Below are 22,209 nucleotides of genomic sequence, written 5' to 3'. Positions count from 1 at the left end.
AAATATAGAATACATAAACATAAACTTGAAACAAGTAAACAAAATTAAACTGGAAAAAAGACCCAAATAAAGAAAATAAGAAACAACATAAGTACTGGCAAGTCAGATGCAAAGCATTAATAAAGAAGGCTAAAAGTGAATATGAAGAGAAACTTGCCACAGCGACTAAAACTCACCGTAACAATTTTTTCAGGTCATCAGAATTAGGAAGCATGCAAGGGAATCCGTGGGACCATTAAATCACGAAGGAGCAAAAGGGGCACTCAGAGAGGACAAGGCCATAGCAGAGAAACTGAATGAATTTCAAGGGTGATGATGCAGAGGAACTGAAAGAAATCTCGCTGAACCTGGAAGATGTACTGAGCCAAACTAACAAATTAAAGAGTAGTATCACCTGGACTGGATGGCATACATCCAAAGGTACTCAAAGAACTCAAGCATGAAATTGCTGTCTGCTGTTAGTAATATGTAACATTAAAATCGTCCATAGTACCTGAAGATCAGAGGGTGGCCAGTGTGACGCCAATTTTTTAAAAGGGTTCCTGGGGTGACCCGGGAAATTACAGACCGGTAAATCTCACATCGGCTGGTCAAAACAGTGGAAACTATTATAAAGAATAAAATTACAAAACACATAGACAAACATGGTTTAGTGGGAGAGAGTCAACATGGGTTCAGCCAAGGGAAGTCTTGCCTCACCAATTTCCTTCATTTCTTTGAAGGTGTGCATAAACATGTGGATAAAGGTGAGCCAGTTGATGTCATGTATCTAGATTTTCAGAAAACTTTTGATAAAGTTCCTCGTGAGAGACTCCTAAGAATATTAAAGAGTCATGGGATAGGAGGCAGTGTTCTGGTGTGGATTAGGAATTGGTTATTGGACAGAAAACAGAGGGTAGGGTTAAGTGATCATTTCTCTTGATGGAGGAGGGTGAATAGTGTAGTGTCAAAGGGATCTGTACTGGGCCCAGTGTTATTTAACATATTTATAAATGATATGGAAGTCAGAACGACGAGTGAGGTGAATACATTTGCAGATGACACAAAACTATTCAAGGTTGTTAAAACACATGCGGACTGTGAAATATTGCTAGAAGACCTTGGTAAATTGGAAGACTGGGCATCCAAACAGCAGATGAAATTTAATGCGGACAAATGCAAGGTGATGCACATTGGAAAGAATAATCTGAATCATAGTTACTTGATGCTAGGGTCCACCTTGGAGGTCAGCACTCAAGAAAAATATCGTTGCTGTTGTAGATAATACGCTGAAATCTTATGTTTGGTGTGCGGCGGCAGCCAAAAAAGCAAACAAGATGCTAGGAATTATTAGGAAAGGGATGGTGACTAAAATGCCTCTGTATCGCTCCATGGTGCGACCACATCTTGAGTATTGCGTTCAGTTCTGGTCGCCATATCTCAAAAAAGATATAGCGGAATTAGAAAAGGTTCAAAGAAGAGCGACCAAAATGATAAAAGGGATGGAACTCCTCTTGTATGAGGAAAGCCTAAAGAGGTTAGGGTTCTTCAATATGGAAAAGAGACAGATGAGGGGCGATATGATTGAGGTCTACAAAATCCTGAGTGGTGTAGAATGAGTAGAAGTAAATCGATTTTTACTCTTCCAAACATACAAAGACTAGAGAACACTCAAGGAAGGTACCTGTAAATACTTTCAAAACGAATAGGAGGAAATATGTTTTCACTTAAAGAATAGTTAAGCTCTGGTGGTAACGGTGGTTAGCGTATCTGGGTTTAAAAAAGGTTTGGACAAATTCCTGAAGGGAAAGTCCATAGTCTGCTATTAAATGTACATAAACACCCAGAACATATCCGCTCTATTTTTGGATAACACCTGCACTGCACCTGCTTGGGTGGTGGGGCGTCAACATGAGATGGTATGCAATCAGTTGTTGCACACAGCTCAATCCACCATTGTGAGGATGTGGCAGTGGAAGTGGTCCCGATAGCGAAGCTTACCTGCATACTGAAGAGTCCCAAATTTAGGGATTGTAATGGGACTACATGGCCAGTGGCGTAGTTGTACCCTCTAAGAGGTGTTCAAGGAGATCATAATAAGCACGTTTAATGATAGGCTAGCAGAGGGTCTCCTCCCTCGCCTCTGCACATATTCAGCAGACTGCCAAAACCTGTCGTTTCTTTCTCTATAATATGACCAAAATTCTCCCTTTCCTTTCTGAGCACACTACCAGAACCCTCATCCACACTCTTATCACCTCTCGCTTAGACTATTGCAACTTCCTTCTCACAGGTCTCCCACTTTGCCATCTCTCTCCTCTTCAATCTGTTCAAAATTCTGCTGCACGACTAATATTCTGCCAGTGTCATTATGCTCATATTAGGCCTCTCCTCGAGTCACTTCACTGGCTTCCTATCTGTTTCCATATACAGTTCAAACTCCTGTTATTGACCTATAAGTACATTCACTCTGCAGCTCCTCAGTACCTCTCCACTCTCATCTCTCCCTACATTCCTCCCCGGGAACGCTGTTCACTGGGTAAATCTCTCTTATCTGCACCCTTCTCCTCCACCGCTAACTCCAGACTCTGTTCCTTTTATCTTGCTGCACCATATGCCTGGAATAGACTTCCTGAGCCGGTACGTCAAGCTCCATCTCTGGCCGTCTTCAAATCTAAGCTAAAAGCCCACCTTTTTGATGCTGCTTTTAACTCCTAACCCTTGTTCACTTGTTCAGAACCCTTATTTTATCATCCTCACTTTAATATTCCCTTATCTCTTGTTTGTCCTGTTTGTCTGTCCTAATTAGATTGTAAGCTCTGTCAAGTAGGGACTGTTTCTTCATGTTCAAGTGTACAGCGCGGCTTACATCTAGTAGCGCTATAGAAATGATAATTAGTAGTAGTAGTAGGGTCTGGGAGCTTAAGAGCAACGTCTCTAAAGGGACACCTTGCCTCTTTTTCTTCATTTGATTTATTTTATCCCTCTTTCTACTCAAGCTCTGTCTGCTTTCTTTGCTATACTCCAGTGCATGCAATGTATTTCAATAAAATCATTTACATTGTAGAATCAGGTCCAAAACTTCCTTTTTATTAGTGCAACAACTATGAAGTGCTCACAGACCTGCAACTTCCATGAGAAGCTTAAAAATGCCCCCTAGCATCACCACAGGAATACATTATGGGATCACAGAGTGCCACATCCACAGCATTACCATACAAATATTGCATTATATCCTTGGACTTTCCCCAAGCCTGAGTCTTTAATTTTGGAATAATACCATGCCAAATGTTTTAATTTTTGACAGACTTGCACAATTTGTTGATCTTATTAAATCATTAACCTTCAACCAAACAGAACCCAAAACTTTCCAAAACAGTTTTAGGCAATGAAAGCACAACTGCTCACATTCTGAGCACATCCAGAAGGTTTATCTGAGGCTATGTGCACAGTGTCCGCCTCCCCCCTCTTCTTTCTAGACCAACTCTATATAACTCCCCTGAGTAGCATCCTTCTCCCTGGGTGACAGCACAGCACTGGGACCATACAGGATTCACAGCCCGAAACAACTGAAAGAACCATGTTTATCTTTCAATGTTTGCTTCTTTCAGTTCTCATTTCCTCCTTTTCAGTCACACCTTTGGAATGTAAAGAAGATCATACAGATTCTTTCAGCCTTACTGAGGTACAGTAAGTAATAATACATTGGCGCTCATTTTGAAAAGAGAAAAAGTCTGAAAAGCAGCAGATGGATGTTTTTCTCACAAAAGCAACTAGGTTGCGATTTTTGAAACTCAGAAGTGGGACGTTTTACTCCGCAATTCAAGTAAATCGCAAGGGGGTGTGTTTTTGGGTGAGGCTTGGGCAGGCTTAAAATCTGGACTTTTTTTTTTTTAGCAATAATGGAACAGAAAAAAAGGTCTAGGGCAAAAGTAGTACATTTTTATCTAAACCTGTTTCAGTAAAGTCTAAGTTTTTAAAAAGTGCCCTACCTGATCAGCTGACCGCATGTCACCTCCCTTAATGCCCCAGTGGTCACTGATCCCCTCCCACTCCCCAAAGATGTGGCAGTGACAGTTGATACTGTAGATATGACAGCTCCAGATATGACCATTTCTAAAAAAAGCAGCAAGCAAGTAGATGGGGTAGCCTAGTGGTCAGTGCAGTGGACAATGAACAATGGGACAGGTTTAATTCACGCTTTAACTCTTTAATTTCAGTACAAATATGTCAGCTGTCCTGGAACACAGAAATACCTTCTGTACCTAAATACAGTGATATCTCGGTATTCGTCGATAATCCGTCCGAAAACAATCGACCAAAACCGAGGCAAAGACTAATGTAAAGAATAAATGAACATTTAACATGGAATTGTTTGGCTAGATGAGAAACAACGCCACACTGAGCAGTAGAATGCGTGGGTCGCCCTTTGTTTTCGCAAAATTAGCAGCGAGGTCACGTGGGCACGCCGACGAAATCCGAGGCAACCGACAAAATCCTAAACAAATTTTTCGCGAAAAAAATTGATGAAAACCGAAAACGACAATAACTGAAGTCAGATGATAAGTAGTAGTAGTACTGTATATAAGTGGCCTGCAAGCCTGAGGGCTATTGTAGTGGTGGACCTTTAGGCACTGTTGGTTCTCTCTCTTTCTGGAAGGCTCACAATACAGTAGTGGAGTGGAGGAGTGATTAGAGCACCAGTCTTGAAATCCAGAGGTGGCCGGTTCAAATCCCGTTGCTGCTCCTTGTGATCTTGGGCAAGTCACTTAACCCTCCATTGCCTCAGGTACAAACTTAGATTGTGAGCCCTCCCAGGACAGAGAAATATCCAATGTATCTGAATGTAACTCACCTTGAGCTACTACTGAGCAAAATCCAAATAAAAAATAATAATATGAAGGGGATTAGGTAGAATTTGTACCTGGGCTCCTTTATGTGAAGTTCACCACACTGACTACTAGATTGTTCTTCTGCACTGCTGGGATGTCTGTGTGGCCAGTTTACTAGCAATGCTGCCAGACAGACATGCCTATGGCTTGTTTTTCTAGGTTTTTCTCCTGGGACATTTTTCAAAAATGGTACAGATGGACGTGTTGAGCATGAAAACATCTAGCTCAAAGCCTAATGGTTAGTGTAATGGGTTGTGGACCAGGGGAACTGGGTTCGATTCCCACTGCTGATGGTCAGAAGTGGGTTGAGATCCTGGGGAATCAGGTTCAATTCCCTCTGCAGCTCCGTGTGACCCTGGGCAAGTCACTTAACCCTCCATTGTCCCAGGTATAATAGTAGTACAATGTACTACTTAGATTGTGAGCCCAGTAAGGACAGACCTACTACCTGTAAAATAAAGCTGTAAACCACTTAGGTCTAAGCAGTATATAAATAATGAGATGAAAAAAAAAATGAAATGAAAACTGAAATAAATCAGAAATTTAGAAGTCTTTCTAGTTCGATTATTTATTTATTTATTTATTTATTTATTTATTGCGTGTGTATCCCACATTTTCCCACCTCTTTGCAGGCTCAATGTGGCTTACAGTGTGTCGTTGTTAGTAGATAGTAGATTAGGAGATAAGTTAGTGTTACACAGAAAGTAGTATCATCGAAATTTAAACAGGTAACTATAAGTAGAAAACATTATTGACAATAGGTAAGGTGGAGATATCATAGAAAATAGCGTGATCGAAATTCAAACTAGTGGATGTAGGCAAGAGCATTGTAGATAACAGGTAAGGTTGCGATGTGTTACTTTATAATTGCTGCTCTTATTGGTATGCCTTGTTGAATAGGTGGGTCTTCAGGTATTTGCGAAAGTTGGTTAATTCATATGTAGTTTTTAAGCTGTGCGGCAATGCGTTCCACAGCTGTGTACTCAGGTAAGAGAAGTTAGACGCATGCGTTAGTTTGTATTTTAGGCTTTTACAACTGGGGAAGTGCAGATTAAGGAATGTTCGAGATGACTTTTTTGCGTTCCTGGGTGGCAGGTCTATCAGATCTGACATGTAGGCTGGGGCACTTCCCTGGATGATTTTATGAACTAGAGAATATATCTTGAATGTGATGCGTTCTTTAAGTGGAAGCCAGTGTAATTTCTCCCTCAGGGGCTTAGCACTTTCATATTTTGTTTTTCCGTAAATGAGTCTAGCTGCGGTATTCTGGGCGGTTTGTAGTCTCTTGATGATTTGCTCTTTGCAGCCAGCGTAAAATGCATTGCAGTAATCTAAGTGACTAAGCACTAGTGATTGTACCAGGTTACGAAAGATGGTCCTTGGGAAGAAAGGTCTTATCCTTCTTAGTTTCCACATTGAATAGAACATATTTTTAGTTTTATTTTTCACATGATTTTCAAATGTAAGACGTCAGTCGATGGTAACTCCAAGAATTTTCAATGTGTCCGATATGGGAAGGGATAGTTTTGGTGTGTTTATGGTGGTGAATTTGTTCGTGTTATGTTGTGAGGTGAGTATAAGGCATTGCGTTTTTTCTGCATTGAGTTTCAGCTGAAATGCATCCACCCAAGAATGCATGATATGGAAACTTTGGTTGATGTCGTTGGTTATTTCCATTAGATCTTGTTTAAACGGGATGTAGATCGTTACATCATCTGCATAAATGTATGGCTTGAGGTTATGATTGGATAATAATTTGGCCAAGGGTGTCATCATTAGGTTAAAGAGAGTCGGCGAGAGGGGGGATCCTTGTGGGACTCCACATTCGGGTGTCCATGTGTCTGAGGTGGTAGAGTTAGATATCACTTGGTAAGATCGTGTGGTTAGGAAGCCTTTGAACCACTTGAGGACATTACCTCCAATTCCAAAGTATTCAAGGATGTGTAGTAATATTCCGTGATCAACCATATCAAAAGCGCTGGACATATCGAATTGTAGGAGAAGTATATTGTTACCAGTTGCGATCAATTGTTTAAATTTAGTCATGAGAGTAACTAATACTGTTTTGGTGATGTGGTTATACCGAAATCCTGATTGGGAGTCATGCAGTATAGAGAATTTATTTAGGTAGTCGGTGAGTTGGTTGGTCACCATTCCTTCCGTTACTTTGGTTATCAGCGGAATAGATGCTACTGGGCGGTAGTTGGTTAGGTCGCTTGTGCTTTTTTTTGCATCTTTGGGTATAGGGGTGAGTAAAATATTTCCTTTATCATTTGGGAAGAGTCCATTTTGTAACATGTAGTTCAGGTGCTCTGTAAGATCTGTTGTGAATTGTTGAAGTGCAGACTTTATTAGGTTGTTAGGGCATATGTCTAGTTTGCAGTGAGATTTGGCAAACCTTTTGAGCTTTTGGGAAATGGTGTCCTCTGATAGCGCCTCAAAGTTAGTCCAGGTTCTGTCCGCTGGGTATTCACCAGGTTTTGGGTCTAGACATTCAAGAAGCTCTGTATAGTTTATGGTATTGACAGGTATCAGGAGACGTAGTTTTATGATTTTCTCATTGAAGTATTTTGCGAGATTGTTTGCTGCTGGTTTGTATGTGTTGTCAGAAGTTACCGGTGTAGTATCTAATAATTTGTTCACGAGTTGGAAGAGTTTGTGTGTGTCCTTGTATTCTGGTCCAATTATCGTTTTATAATATAGTCTCTTAGTTTGTCTTATGGTGTATTTATATTTTCTTTGTAGTTTCTTCCAGGTGGTGAATGTGGAATCGTTTTTCTTTTTATTCCATGCTCGTTCTAACCTTCTAACTTGTGTTTTTAACTTTTTCAGTTCATTGTTGAACCATGGTACTGAGTTCTTTCTGTGTGGGGTTCTGGTTTGAATAGGTGCTATGTTATCTAATATGTTTCTACATTTATTGTCCCATTCTTCGAGAAATTGGCTTGTATCTGTCTTTATTGTCCATCCGTTATCATAGAACTGTTGCCAGAATGTTAAAGGATCTATTTTTCCTCTAGTGGTATAGGTGGTTTGTTCTTGTTTGCGGGTTGGTTCTTTCATTTGCCATATGAGGGAGAAGTTTGCTATATAGTGGTCGGACCATGGTATGGGTGTCCATTTTATATCCGTTATTGCTAAATTTAAGTTAGGGGCGAATTTGTATGTGATGATATCTAGTGCATGTCCTTTGATATGGGTTTGTTGCGTAGTTGGCCTGTAGAAATCCCATAATTGAAGGAATTCTTCGCATTCTTGGACGTTTGTTGAGGTAGAATCTTCAAGGTGTAGGTTGATATCTCCTACTATAAGTAAGTTTGAGGTAGAGACACATGTGTTCTATATGAAGTCCATAAAGTGTGTTTGGCATTCTTGCCAGTTACCTGGCGGTCTGTAGAGCAGGACTAAGTTCAGGTGCTCCATCAGATTTGGGTGGCTGATTCTAACTGAGGCAATTTCGAGTTGGGGCAGGACGGATTCGGCTACGGTTGTAATGGTGAACTGGGATCTGTAGATTATGGCTATTCCTCCTCCTCTTTTTCCATTCCTTGTCCAGTGGGTGATTTTGTAGCCTGGGGGACAAAGATCTAAAATTATGGGGTCTTTAAGGTCATTGATCCAGGTTTCAGTAATAATTAAGAGATCAAGCTTGTCTGTCGTGATCCGGTCTGTTATTGTTGTTGTTTTATTAACTACCGATCTTGCGTTTACATAACCTAGTCAAATTGCTTGGTAGGGATTGGTTTGAGACGAGGAGGTGTTGATTTTTATTAGCTGTCTGTTTTCTTGGTATCTGGTTTTGTTGTGTCCTTTCTTCCCTTTCTGTTGGTTGTTTCCATGCGTAGTTCCTTTTCCTTTTAATTGGTTGTTATTTTTTTGTTCTGTTGTACTGTAGTTGAGTTGTCTGTAGGGTTTATGTGGTATGGGTAGATTGTTGTCTGTGCGGGGGGTTGTCCATGCATAGTAGATTAGGGGGAGAAAATTGATAATTAAAAGCAGTTTGTTGATATTCATATTGGCTTTGATTGGTGTAGTGCAGTATTCTATTTTAAATTACTGGTCGGCAGAATGAAATGGTGTTAGTTGGCGAGGTGTTGCAGTCAGTCGTGGAATGTTTTGTAATATGATGGGGGTCCTATAGTATGGTCGTTGGTTAGAAGATTTCGGTGTTAGTTGTTACAGCAATTCAGGATGTTTCAGTATTAGAATTACAATCAATCTTACAATTCAGATAACAGAATAATACTGTGCTACAAGTAGAGCAGAAATGCTATTGCAGTTACAGTCAGTTTTACAATTCAAGTATCAGGATAATATTGTGCTGCAAATACAGCAGGAAATGTTGTGAGGTACCTTAAGGGAAGAAGAGGTTCGGGAGTCCTCTGCAGAAGCTGTTAGAAGTTTAAAGTCAAGTATCAGAATTTAATTCACTTCAAATCAAGTATCAGGATAATATTGTGCTACAAATACAGCAAAAAATGTTCTTAAAGCTGTAACATCGGTCAGCTCAGCTACTGCAAGGGTAGAGGATGGTCGATGCAGGCTCGGGTGCACTAGTTTCTCCCGGGGTGTGTGTGGGTCTCCCACTCCACAGTTCCCGTGCTTGGCGTGAAGTGGTGATGGTCGGTCCCGGGTCGGGGCGGCTGTTGGGTCTCCGTCGGGTTCCTAGTTCGCGTTGTCTTTCCGATGCGCGCCGCTTTTGTCTCCTTCACCGCTCACCAGGTGCCCGCAACTTACGTGGGCTGCTCCGCTCCTTAACTGGCGGTTTTCCCGTCGGGTTCCGGTCCTGGGTTCCGGCCGTGGATTCCGGTGGAACGCGGGGGTCCGGTGGAACTTAGCTGGATGCGGTCAGCTCAGCTACTGCAAGGGTAGAGGATGGTCGATGCAGGCTCGGGTGCACTAGTTTCTCCAGGGGTGTGCGTGGGTCTCCCACTCCACAGTCCCCGTGCTTGGCGTGAAGTGGTGATGGTCTGTCCCGGGTCGGGGCGACTGTCGGGTCTCCGTCGGGTTCCTAGTTCGCGTTGTCTTTCCGATGCGCGGTGTGCATCTTCTTCGCTTCTCTCAGAAATCGTGGTGGGAGGTCGGTTGCATGGCGTTCGCTCGCCTCCCAGCGTGCACAGGGTGCCAGCTCCAGTCTGTGATGTCTGGGGCAGTGGAGAGCACCATTGTCCAAGCCTCACCAATCCTGGCTGGCGTCGGTCTGCTTGGGGAGGCGTCGGAAGAAGTTTGCAGCCTCTCACCCCACGATCTGCAGGTGAGGCCTTCTCTCTCCGGGGAAGTCCGGCTGCCCATATGTGAGGGTGCTCGGGTCAGGGTGATCACTCATTGGGGATCATTGAAGCAGATCGTGAGCTCTGCCCTTGTCCGCCTTTTGGTCTACCGATGGAGCTCGTCTGTGCCCGTCCTCTCAGTCGTCCTCTTAGTCGGTGGTCGCGGGTATACGGTCCGCCGGTGGGGGTGGGTGCCCGGGCAGTTGTTAAGGCCGGGGCCGGCTGCCTTGCGGTCTTAAGTGTACCTGTGAAGGTAGTCTCTCTTAGCGGTGTCCCAGCCCGGTCCAGGTAATCGAGAGGTGGTCCTGGCTCCGCGGCCCCTATTGCTCCACTCTCCAGCTATCTCGGGTTTGTTTTAGACTGATTTTCGGCTAGTGTCCGCTGAGGGTCACTCGGAGCTAGCAGATTATGGCTGTGAGCTAGACATTTTTTAGAGATGTTTTCAGCAAAACATCTCAGTTTAGACTTAGACATCATATCAAAATGTCCCTCATTGTAAGATGATACTGGTCTTGCTAAGACATGTGCTGACATGGTATCATATCTGTTATATCAGTGTTACTACTACTACTATTTAGCATTTTTATAGCGCTACAAGGCTTACGCAGCACTGCACAAACATAGAAGAAAGACAGTCCCTGCTCAAAGAGCTTACAATCTAATAGACAAAAATAAAGTAATCAAATCAATTAATGTGTACAGGAAGGAGGAGAGGAGTGTAGGTGGAGGCGAGTGGTTACAAGTGGTTACGAGTCAAAAGCAATGTTAAAGAGGTGGGCTTTCAGTCTAGATTTAAAGGTGGCCAAGGATGGGGCAAGACGTAGGGGCTCAGTAAGTTTATTCCAGGCGTAGGGCGCAGCAAGACAGAAGGCGCGAAGTCTGGAGTTGGCAGTAGTGGGGAAGGGAACAGATAAGAAGGATTTATCCATGGAGCGGAGTGCACGGGAAGGGGTGTAGGGAAGGACGAGTGTGGAGAGATACTGGGGAGCAGCAGAGTGAGTACATTTATAGGTTAGTAGAAGAAGTTTGAACAGGATGCGAAAACGGATAGGGAGCCAGTGAAGCAACTTGAGGAGAGGGGTAGTATGAGTAAAGCGACCCTGGTGGAAAACGAGACGGGCAGCAGAGTTTTGAACCGATTGGAGAGGGGAGAGGTGACTAAGTGGGAGGCCAGCAAGAAGCAGATTGCAGTAGTCTAAACGAGAGGTGACAAGGGTGTGGATGAGGGTTTTGATAGAGTGCTCGGAAAGAAAGGGGCGAATTTTACGGATGTTGTAAAGAAAGAAACGACAGGGCGATCTGCTGGATATGAGCAGAGAAGAAGAGTCAAAGATGACCCCCAAGGTTTCGAGCTGAGGAGACAGGGAGAATGAGAGAGCCATCAACAGAAATAGAAAATGGGGGGGAGCGGGGAGGTGGGTTTGGGGGGAAAAATGAGAAGCTCGGTTTTGGTCATGTTTAATTTTAGGTGGCATGAGACATCCAGACAGCAATGTCAGACAAGCACGCTGAAACTTTGGTTTGGATGCAATGTGAGATATCAGGGGTAGAAAGGTAGATTTTGGAGTCATCAGCATAGAGATGGTAGGAAAAGCCATGGGATGAGATTAATGAACCAAGGGAAGAAGTGTAGATAGAAAAGAGGAGGGGACCAAGAACAGAACCCTGAGGTACTTCCATGCTGCCTATTATGGTGTACGATTCTGCTCACATTTAAAATTCTTTTATATGAATGTTCTACTGTGCTGCTGCTGCTGCTGTTATTATTATTATTAGCATTTGTATAACGCTACCAGACGCACGCAGCGTTGAACACCTGATACAAACAGACAGTCCCTGCTCAAAAGAGCTTACAATCTTAATAATACAGACAGACAAGACAGTTATGGGTGAGGGAAGTAATAGGTGAGAAGAAAGGAAGGGACAAGGGGAGGGCAATTGAGTAGTGGCTAGGAGCTAAAAGCAGCAGTGAAAAGGTGGGTTTTCAGCATAGATTTGAAAACAGGTAGAGATGGAGCTAGACGTGTATAGGTCCAGGAAGTCTATTCCAGGCATAAGGTGCCGCGAGAGAAAAGGAGCGAAGCCTGGAGTTAGCAGTGGAGGAGAAGGGGGACAACAAGAGAGATTATATTATTATATAGATATATTTCTGATACTGTATCATGTCGTTGCTATTACTAGGATTTAATTTGTCTGTCTCCAGGTTTTCCCCGTTGATTGTATTTTATGCTTACATTCGGTCATTTTACTGTTGTTATGCTGTTAACACCACGAAAGTTAAGTCAAGCTAAACCTGTTGTACTCTGCAATGGATGAATCTCTTCATAAAGACAGTTTAATAAATCTTATTAATAATAACAATATCTAAAACTATCCATGATAACATTAGTACAAGAGTGCAAGCCTCATACTCCAGAGCAGTGCTACCTTCAGTAATCTACAAAATACAGTGGAATATGTCATGTGCTCATTTGGATTTTAATCAGATTTTTCAATCACAAAACTCTCAAAATACTTTAGAGGTGCAGCAGTTTAAAAGCAGACATTGCCTCCTTTTGGGTTGAATGATCTGGCAATATCTATCTGGCGTGTGAACTACATATTGTAAATGTTTCCATGTAGAGTGCAGCTTGAAAAATGTAATCTTGGAGGTTTTTTGCAGTGGACTTTGATCCTGGGGAACTGGATTTGATTCCCGCTGCAGCTCCATGTGACTCTGGGCAAGTCACTTAACCCTCCATTGCCCCAGGTACAAAATAAGTACCTGAATATAATATGTAAACCACTTTGAATGCAGTTGCAAAAACCACATAACGGTGGTATATCAAATCCCATTCCCTGTCCCTTTCCTCTATACTAATTTGATAGTCAGGTGACCATGCTATATTGACCTTTTTCTTTTCCTTGGACCTGTCTTCAGTCTCTATTACCAATGTTAAATGTGTCCCTTTGTCTTGGACCAATCACAGCCTCCTTGCTGTTACTTTGTAGACTTCTGTAGTTATTCTAGATCAGTTATTTTCAACCTTTTTCATCTTGCAACACAGTGACAAGGTGCAAAAATTATCAAGGCAAACACCATCTGTTTTTTTTTAAGGATATATACATTATCATTTAACAAATGGGTATTACCGGTAAGTGTGTTTAAAGTTCAATAATTACATTTTTAAGCATTGTGATATCTTTAGAGTTAAATGTTTTTATTGAAGTTGGCAAACAGCAACAAAACACTATTATTATTATTATTAGCATCTGTATAGCGCTACCAGACGCACGCAGCGCTGAACACCTGATACAAAGAGACAGTCCCTGCCCAAAAGAGCTTACAATCTAAATAATACAGACAGACAAGACAGTTACAGGTGAGGGAAGTAATGGGTGAGAAGGGAGGAAGGGACACTTCAGAGATAACAAAATTAACCACAAATAACATGCATTCAAAAAACATGGAAGGTACCATTCAAAAAATAATCTGATTCTCATGTCATCTGAGCCATAGCAAAATAAAATTCTCCACTACTAAGGAGCCCTTAAAACATCATTGAAGAAATTTAAGCCAAGATTAAAGGCACATTCATTTATTTAGGTCTTTGATTTCTGAGTGAAAGATTTGGGTTTTGCGAGGTTAATACCAACAGAAAACTGTGTTTCTTTACTCTGATGCATTTTATTTATACTCTGTATTGTAAACTGCTCTGATGATTTGTTGAAGGGTCAGGGTGGTATACAAAGAGGCGTATTTTCAAAGCACTTACTTACAAAGTTACATAGGGTGTATTTTCAAGCCACTTAGACTTACAAAGTTACATTGTAACCTGTGGAACTTTGTAAGTCTAAGGGCTCTGTTTACTATGGCATGCTAACATTTTTCCTACTACTATTATTATTATTATTATTTGTATAGCGCTACCAGATGCATGCAGCGCTGAACACCTGATACAAAGAGACAGTCCCTGCCCAAAAGAGCTTACAATCTATTTAGCATTTATATAGCGCTACAAAGCGTAGCGCGTGCTAAAAACATTAGCGTGCCTACCAGGGGTGTAGCTATGTGGGTCCACAGGGGCCTGGGCTCCCATAGATTTGGCCCTGGACCCCCTCTGCTGACGACCCTCTCGACCCCCCCCCCCCTCCTGCCGTCAACCCGCCGTCGCCTACCTTTGCTGGCAGGGGACCCCAACCCCCGCCAGCCGAGGTCCTCTTCTTCCTTCATTCTGTTTCTGAGTCTGACGTCCTGCAGGGGGCCCAGAGGAAATTTGGGGGGGGGGGGGGCCAGGCTCCCATGGCCCCACCTGGCTACGCCACTGGAATGTAGAGAGAGACACACATACAGAATATGTTCCTGTTCTTACTCTTTTGTTTTTAACCTACACACATCAATCATGCCTTTTTTAAGAGGGAGGAAACATGCAAGTAAAAGAGGGCAAGAGAAGTAGGGAAGAAAAACTACAGCCGTTGTACCACTAGTATTAGTCTCCCAAACAGAAGTAGGCACATGCTATCAGACAAAGAAGTTGGAAGAGGGTTAGAGGTTCAGTAAAGGAGTACAGCAGCAGTAGCCAAAACCAGGGGCGTAGCTACGGGTGGGCCTGGGCCCGCCCAATTTTGCCTCGGACCCACCCAGAAACACACATCCATTTCTTTCTCACCCTCTCCCACCCCTGCCGTGGCGCTTGCACTTTACTGTTGGCTGCCTGGCAGCAACTCACAGACATGGCATCCTGCTCCGGGGCCTTCTCTCCGCCCTGTCCCTGTGTAAACAGAAGTTGCATCAGTGCGGCGGAGGGCGGGCTCTGGAGCAGGACGCCATGTCTACAAAGTGCAAGGCAGGGGTGGGAGAAAGGATCACTGCCAAAACGATGGTATCCATGTAGCGGTAATGATGTAGTAATGACGGTATCCGAGGGCTCGCTGCAATGATGTAGTCTGTGGAAGGCAAGGCGGCGCGGGACCTCCCAGCCACGTCACACTGATGACTCTGCGGTGTCTCATCCCTAAGACACGGACTTCCTGTTTCTGAGAGGGCAGGAGGGGCGGGACTCCCGCCCCTCCCGCCCTCACAGAAACAGGAAATCTGTGTCTTAGGGGTGAGACACCTCACAGAGTCATCAGCCTGACTTGGCTGGGAGGTCCCGCGCTGCCTTCTAAGGACTGCATCGTTGGGTTTAGTTTTAAGGAGCTGTTGTCGGTTGAAGGGGAGAGAGCTGCTGTAGGGGCAGGAAGATTTGAGAGTGCCAGAGCACAAGAAGGGGAAAATTGGGCATAAGGAAGGACACCGAGGAGGACTGAAAAATAGAAGACATGCTGGATTGGGGGTGAAGAAAAAGGACACAGAGGAGGACAGAAAATAGAGGAGATGCAGAATTGGGGGTCGGGGATATAGGGAAGGAATGCTGCTCACAAGAGAAGGAATGGAGGGGGTGGACACAGGGAGGAACAGGACATAGAGAGGGCATGCTGGGTATGAAGGAAGAATGGTGGAAGATTTTGGATACCTAGAATGAATGCTCACAAGGGTTGCTGGATAAGTGAAGGAATGAGGGAAGGAACGGCGGAGAGGGGGAAAGAATGGATGCAGGGAAGGACTGGACACAGAAAGGGGTTGATGGACATGAGTCAAAGAATGGGAGAAGAATCTGAACACAAGGAAGGACAGAATGTTGGACATGAAGGTAAGGAATAGGGGGAGATTATGGCCACAGGGAAGGATAAGAGCAGGGTCACAAAGGTGAGGTGCTGGACATGGGGGAGGATAAGAGCAAGGACACAGAGGGAGGATAAAGACATGGATGGTGGACATGGAGAGAGAAGAAAGGTCAAATGGACAGAGGATATTGGAAAAAAAGAGAAGACAGAGGAATGCAGAAACCAGAGACTGGGACAACATGATTAGAAAAATACCATGACCAGACAACAAAGGTAGAAAAAATGTTATTTTCTATTTAATGATTGGAATATGTCATGCATGAGAACTGAGCATGCCTATGGTGCTGAAGCCAGTGTCACTAGCATGGAGCAGTGCCTTTGACTGATGTGCTTTTCTAAACAGGGGTCTGTGGGCTAGAGATCTTCACCAGCTAAAGTATTTCATTTTTTTAAGTTCATGGTTGGGGTAGGGGGGGAAAGGGAAGAGGAAAAGCATGCCCACCCAACCTGCCCACTGGCCCACCCAAAAACTGCCTTCTGGCTACGCCACTGGCCAAAACCATTACAATGCTCTCTTTCCCTTGCTATCCAGTTTGCGTTGGAGACAATCTTGGAATCAGATGATGATGATATCCAAGAATTAGAAATGGAAAGTTCTGGTGATATTTTATCTGTGGTAGCTGAGGAGATTTTTAGGAGCCCTGTGTCTGATGATGAGGAAAGTCCTACTACAGACGCAAATGGTAGCCATAGTATTGTTCATATTCCTACTAGTACACCAGCATCTTCTGAAACTCTAATCATCAGTGCCTCAGCGACATCAAAGGATTTCATAGGAATGGCCAAGTAAACAGGGATAAAGGATTCAAGGGGGAAATAAATCCAATGTTTGGAGGCACTTTTGTGTCCTGGAAGATCAATGCTTTGAAAAGGTCTGCCCTGTAAAAAGCATGTGAGCCAGGTGAAAATAATTGGCCATCTTTGAAACATTTCTATGAAGTACCACTTACAAACACAACATAGGGTTATGTGACTTCCAGGGAAGCTGGAAGTCCTTCAAGTCAGAGGGATGAAGCAGTAGTATGAGGAAAGTAACAGCTGTTGTTAACCCACTTCCTCAGACCCTACCTCGAACACAGAAGCAGCCTACAATAGAGGAAATGGGCTGTTGTCCTACCGCTCTGTCCTATACCAAGAGGCAAGCTGTATCCAAGCTGGTTACATGATACATAGGTGAAATGATCGCTTTGGGTCATCAGCCCCTACAGGTTGTGGAAAATGTGGGGTTTAAGTGGCTGCTCCATCTGTTAACCCCAGTTTGCAAGGTGCCCAACAGGAGGGCATTTAGTAGGCAGGTGATTTCCCACTGTTCACTGGGTGGACAGTAGTGGCATACAGGGCAGTTGGTGGACACCAGTGGCATTGGGTGGCCACCAGCAGCAGGTAGGACACTGTGGCACTGGCAGCCACAGTTCCATGAACTTCTGCCATGAATATGTGCCTTATTGAACAAAGAGTGCATACTCTTAACGACATTGAAGGTACAACATCCGTAAAATCCGCCCTTTCTTTCAGAGCACTCTACCAAAACCCTCGTCCACACTCTTGTCACCTCTCGTTTAGACTACTGCAATCTGCTTCTTTCTGGCCTCCCACTTAGTCACCTCTCCCCTCTCCAATCGGTTCAAAACTCTGCTGCCCGTCTCGTCTTCCGCCAGGGTCGCTTTACTCATACTACCCCTCTCCTCAAGTCGCTTCACTGGCTCCCTATCTGTTTTCGCATCCTGTTCAAACTTTTTCTACTAACCTATAAATGTACTCACTCTGCTGCTCCCCAGTATCTCTCCAACACTCGTCCTTCCCGTGCACTCCGTTCCATGGATAAATTCTTCTTATCTGTTCTGTTTTTAATTACCCTTCTCTAGACCCCCGCAGGACCCTTGCCCACGGAGGTGGAGAGAGGGTTTCAGAAGGCTCATAATAAGTCTCCTAAATATGACCTCTGTTTTCTGGCTCCTAATTTCCAAGGACATCCTAGGGCATCTATTCTCCCACATGATGTACTAGAGTTTAAAGATAGTCTATTTATGTGATATAAGGTGTGAAATGAAACAGAGAAATTAACACAGAGACTAGAGAATATTGAGATAGAAATAGTCTTTTATTCTCACCAATCAGGACTTCAAGTTGGTACACACATCAGTCAGATTCTGGGTCCAACCGGCCAGAGCTTCGCCCTCTGAGATTCGTTGGGGAAAGACTCCGATTTTAGCTCAGATTTGCATTTCTTATATAGTATTTGGTCCCCATACAAGTCTATGGAGAGGGACTTTTTTATCTTAACCACAGATCAGGTGTCCACCTGTTTCTTAATCTTCTTCCTGTCTTGTAAACTCCTAATATGGTCTGTTCCTAATCTTGTGCAACCATCTCTTCTAAGATGAAGAGATCAGTTCCATATCTTGTGACTCTGGCTGCCATTTTAACTGCAACAGACTCCATGTTCTGAACCAAACTTTTTAGGATTTTAGCCATCAATTCCTTGATCTTGGCTTTTGCACTGCTTTTGAATGTCACACTAAATTCTAATAAGGCTTACCAAGCAACCCTGCTACTGCAGGGGCTCAGCAACCAGGCCGTCATAAGTTTTTCAGACCTAGCCAGTGCCTTTTAGCAGTTTAAGCTGTTTAAGGTATGTAAATTGACCCACCACTATTCCAGTGGATGGATCCCAAGCTGGGACACATATTAACTTGCAGGAAAAGCAAGTCCTTACTCAGCCAGTCATAGATTTTTAAACCTAGCTGGTATTTTTACAGCCTGAGTCCTAAAATCTGGCCTTCCACCCTTCCGGTGGGCATCCAGTGAGGGCCTCTTGCTGTACTATAATTATACAGTTCCCTTCTCCACTACTGCCAACTCCAGACTTCGCGCCTTCTATCTCGCTGCACTCTACGCCTGGAATAAACTTCCTGAGCCCCTACGTCTTACCCCATCCTTGGCCACCTTTAAATCTAGACTGAAAGCCCACCTCTTACTTGTAACCACTCGCCTCCACCTACCCTCCTCTCCTCCTTCCTGTACACATTAATTGATTTGATTTGCTTACTTTATTTTTGTCTATTAGATTGTAAGCTCTTTGAGCAGGGACTGTCTTTCTTCTATGTTTGTGCAGCGCTGCGTATGCCTTGTAGCGCTATAGAAATGCTAAATAGTAGTAGTAGTAAGGTAGATGAAACAAAATAAAATAAATAGTACTGCAAATAACACAGGAAATGTAACGCTATGAAAATTTACAGGCTGCTCATTCCTAGATTAAAACTTGTAAAGAGCACTGCAGCCAGGAAGAGCCCTAAATGGGAGAGGGATGCTTCACTGCTCAAATCACATCATTGGATTCCTTTAACAAAATGGTTTTGAATAATAAATAACCAAGATTCACAATACATGTGGGCTAAAATTGTGGTCTATAAATAGGATCAGCTTCTATGTTCTAGTCAACATCATAAGCTATGCTTTTTTTTTCTGCTCACCACTTCCATTTAGTTTCAACTGCATAATGTTCCTTTATCGAAGGACTCCCACATTTTGGAATGTTCTATCAGATCCAAAGTTTTTGACCAATTATATGCTGTTGTTTTTTTAAAAGGCTAAAAGTTGGCTGTTTAGTTTGTAGATTGTCTCCTTCTTGTCTGTTTTATAAAGAGGAGAGGGTGGATTTTATATTGTGTAGGAATGTGTATCTCAGGGGAGGATTGTGGTATGCAGAAAGGAGGATTTTCCCATTGCCATTTTATTTTGTTACTGTTGTCATTCAGTTTTGATTGTTTTTATTGGATTTGTTATACTTTTGCTTTGTACAATTCTCTTGAAAAATGGGAATTATAAATCCTTAGTGGGGCCTTTATACTACCCAGCGGTAGGGCTACCACCGGGTTTGCGAACTGCAAATTGGCCCTACGGCGGTAGTTCCGGCTTCCAGTACTAGGATTTTTTTTTTCTAGTGCTGGGGGTGTGCCCAGCACGGCCCAGTTACTGCCAGGTTAGCACTATAGCAAATTGCCATGTGTTCGTTAGCGCATGGCCATTTACTGGACCTTTAAAGAAAATTACCGGTGGCAATTACGCAGGCCACCTTTTACTGCCGTTTGGTAAAAGGACCCCATTAAATTGAACACAAAGAAGTGCAATCCCTACTAAAGCCTGTAGGTGGCACTGTTAAGCTTTAGAAGTTGTTTTCTATTCAGGTTGTGATTTTACTGTTCTGATACTGAGGAGACCCAGTTACCCATTTCTTCTCTTTAAAAAGATTAAGAGCCCTGTACAAAGAGGACAATAGGGAAACTGAGGCTTTCGTTATACCTCAACCTCTCTGTGGGTAAAAAGACCTGTGTTGCTGAACCTTAGATGGTATTTTTACTTATGGACTGAAACTTAAAACATAGCAGCAAATAAAGACCATCCATACCAACAGTTCAGCTCTACAATCACTTTCTCTCCCTCAGAGATCTTCTGTGCTTGTCCTATGCTTTCATGAATTCAGATACTGTCCTTGTCTCCACCTCACCCCACTCCTCTGGAAACTGCTCTATATCAAATCTAGCCAGCTAAATAATGACTTAGGGCCCCTTTTACCAAGCTGCGGCAAAAGGGGGCCAGTGCTGGCATCGGCGTGTGTTTTAAACATGCGCCGAGGCCCCATTTTTACTGCAGCTGTTAAAAGTGAAGTCTCGCCTTCCTGCAGAAAATGGCCATGCAGCAAGTAAAGCACTTGCCATGTGGCCATTTGGTGGCGGTAAGGACTCCCACGTTAACCCGGCAGTAACTTCAAAAATAAATACATTTTTGTAGCACCAGAAATGACAGCGCGCTAGGGGTGGAAAGTACCGCTGGGCTGCTGTGGTAGCCCAGCGGTACTTCCTGTATAGCAAATGGTAAGCTTGTGTTGGGCTTACTGCTGCTCCTTGTGATCTTGGCCAAGTCACTTAACCCTGCAATGCCTCAGGTACAAACTTAGATTGTGAGCCCTCCTGGGACAGAGAAACATCCAGTGTACCTGAATGTAACTCACCTTGAGCTACTACTGAAAAAGGTGTGAGCAAAATCTAAATAAATAATCTGCCCCTCCGAAGGGACACCACCTTGTAAGTGGTGGAGAGGCTTCCGTGTTTCAATGACTCAGAGGGCTATGCTGTAGGGTTACCCATATCAGACAGGCCTCTGAGGAGAAACCAGACAAAGAGTGTCCCAACCTGGAGGATCCAAGATGGCGTTGAGGGAGGACGTACGCTAGTTGAGTTCCCGTTTTACACCAGAATGCCTGAAGAAGAGGGCGCGCTCCCCAGAGAATGGGGAAGAGAAAAGGCAAAGCCATGGTGCTGTCCTCCTCGAACACGGCCGGGGTTCCCACCATTTCTCAGTCTATTTTGGAGAGATTCGGGGTCATAACGTCGGGGATATCGGTTCTTGCTTCGGGGAACAGCAAGGCTTTATTGCCGAATCTCAGTGGAGGGAGTGACTTTGAGTCCCCCTGTTGGCACGACCCCTCCAAGACCCGGAAATAGTAATGCTTCGCTATGGAGGTCAATAATGGAAACGCCCGAAATGGGTTAGGATTTTCATGTGACCCGAGGAGGTCCTGGCGCAGCATTGACTCGGATAATAAACCAACTGGGGGATTGGAGAGTGAGCTCTTCCCCCCGAAGATATCTGGAGCGGTTTCTGTGGAGAAATTGGACTTGGTGAAGCCAATAATGTCATAATGGACGTATTATAGGAACTGCAGCAGAATGTGAATAACTCTGTTCTTCAGATGTTTAAAATTTTTCACTATATGAGTTAAAGAATTTATATTAATACTTATCTAACAAAGTGGAAGTCCAAGATATAAAAATAGAGACTTTGATTACGGAAATGGCTTCTCTATGAAAATCAGATAATTTGGTAATGAAGAGTAGTTATCTTTCTTGTAAAAATTGGAATTTCTGGAGAACCAATTAAGGGAAAATAACTTGAGAATGATAAATCCTATATAATAATTCTCACCTCCAACAGGATGTGCCTGGGACCGTGCCTGCCAGAAGTGGTCTGCTAGGCAGGCATGCACTGACCTCAGTGACAGACAATTTGGCAAAGCAAAACAATCTGAGTGCTGGCCATTAGGACACAGGGTTGATAGGAGAGTTTTAAAATACTGAAGGAACCGAAAGTGTTAAATGGGGAGAGGGGGGAGTTCTGAACGACTGAAAGACATGAACATTTGGGAAAGGAAAACAATCTGAATGCTGGCTATTAGGACACATGGTAGATAGGAGAGTTTTAAAAGACTGAGAGCAAGATGCACTAAAGACGTCGGTAATTCCCGTTCCCTACGGATTCCATAGCGAATCCGTAGGGAACGGGAATGCATCAACGATAGGGAA

The 22,209-nt window shown here is 43.5% G+C and overlaps 1 protein-coding gene across 1 annotated transcript in view; it reads left to right on the top strand.

Annotated features, from left to right (window-relative positions):
* The first annotated feature begins 3,441 nt into the window (after window positions 1-3,441).
* Window positions 3,442-22,209, top strand: part of LOC115473214 — a 68,144-nt gene continuing 49,376 nt past the window's right edge. The window contains exon 1 of the mRNA XM_030207994.1: window positions 3,442-3,664. Within this exon, the coding sequence (XP_030063854.1) occupies window positions 3,560-3,664 (105 nt within the window). The 5' untranslated portion in view covers window positions 3,442-3,559. The remainder of the gene's footprint in view (window positions 3,665-22,209) is intronic.

This window comes from Microcaecilia unicolor, chromosome 6, assembly GCF_901765095.1.
Source record: "Microcaecilia unicolor chromosome 6, aMicUni1.1, whole genome shotgun sequence".
NCBI classification, from domain to species: domain Eukaryota; kingdom Metazoa; phylum Chordata; class Amphibia; order Gymnophiona; family Siphonopidae; genus Microcaecilia; species Microcaecilia unicolor.
The sequence above is the reverse complement of the archived record's forward strand: the minus strand, read 5'-3'. Positions and strand labels throughout refer to the sequence as shown.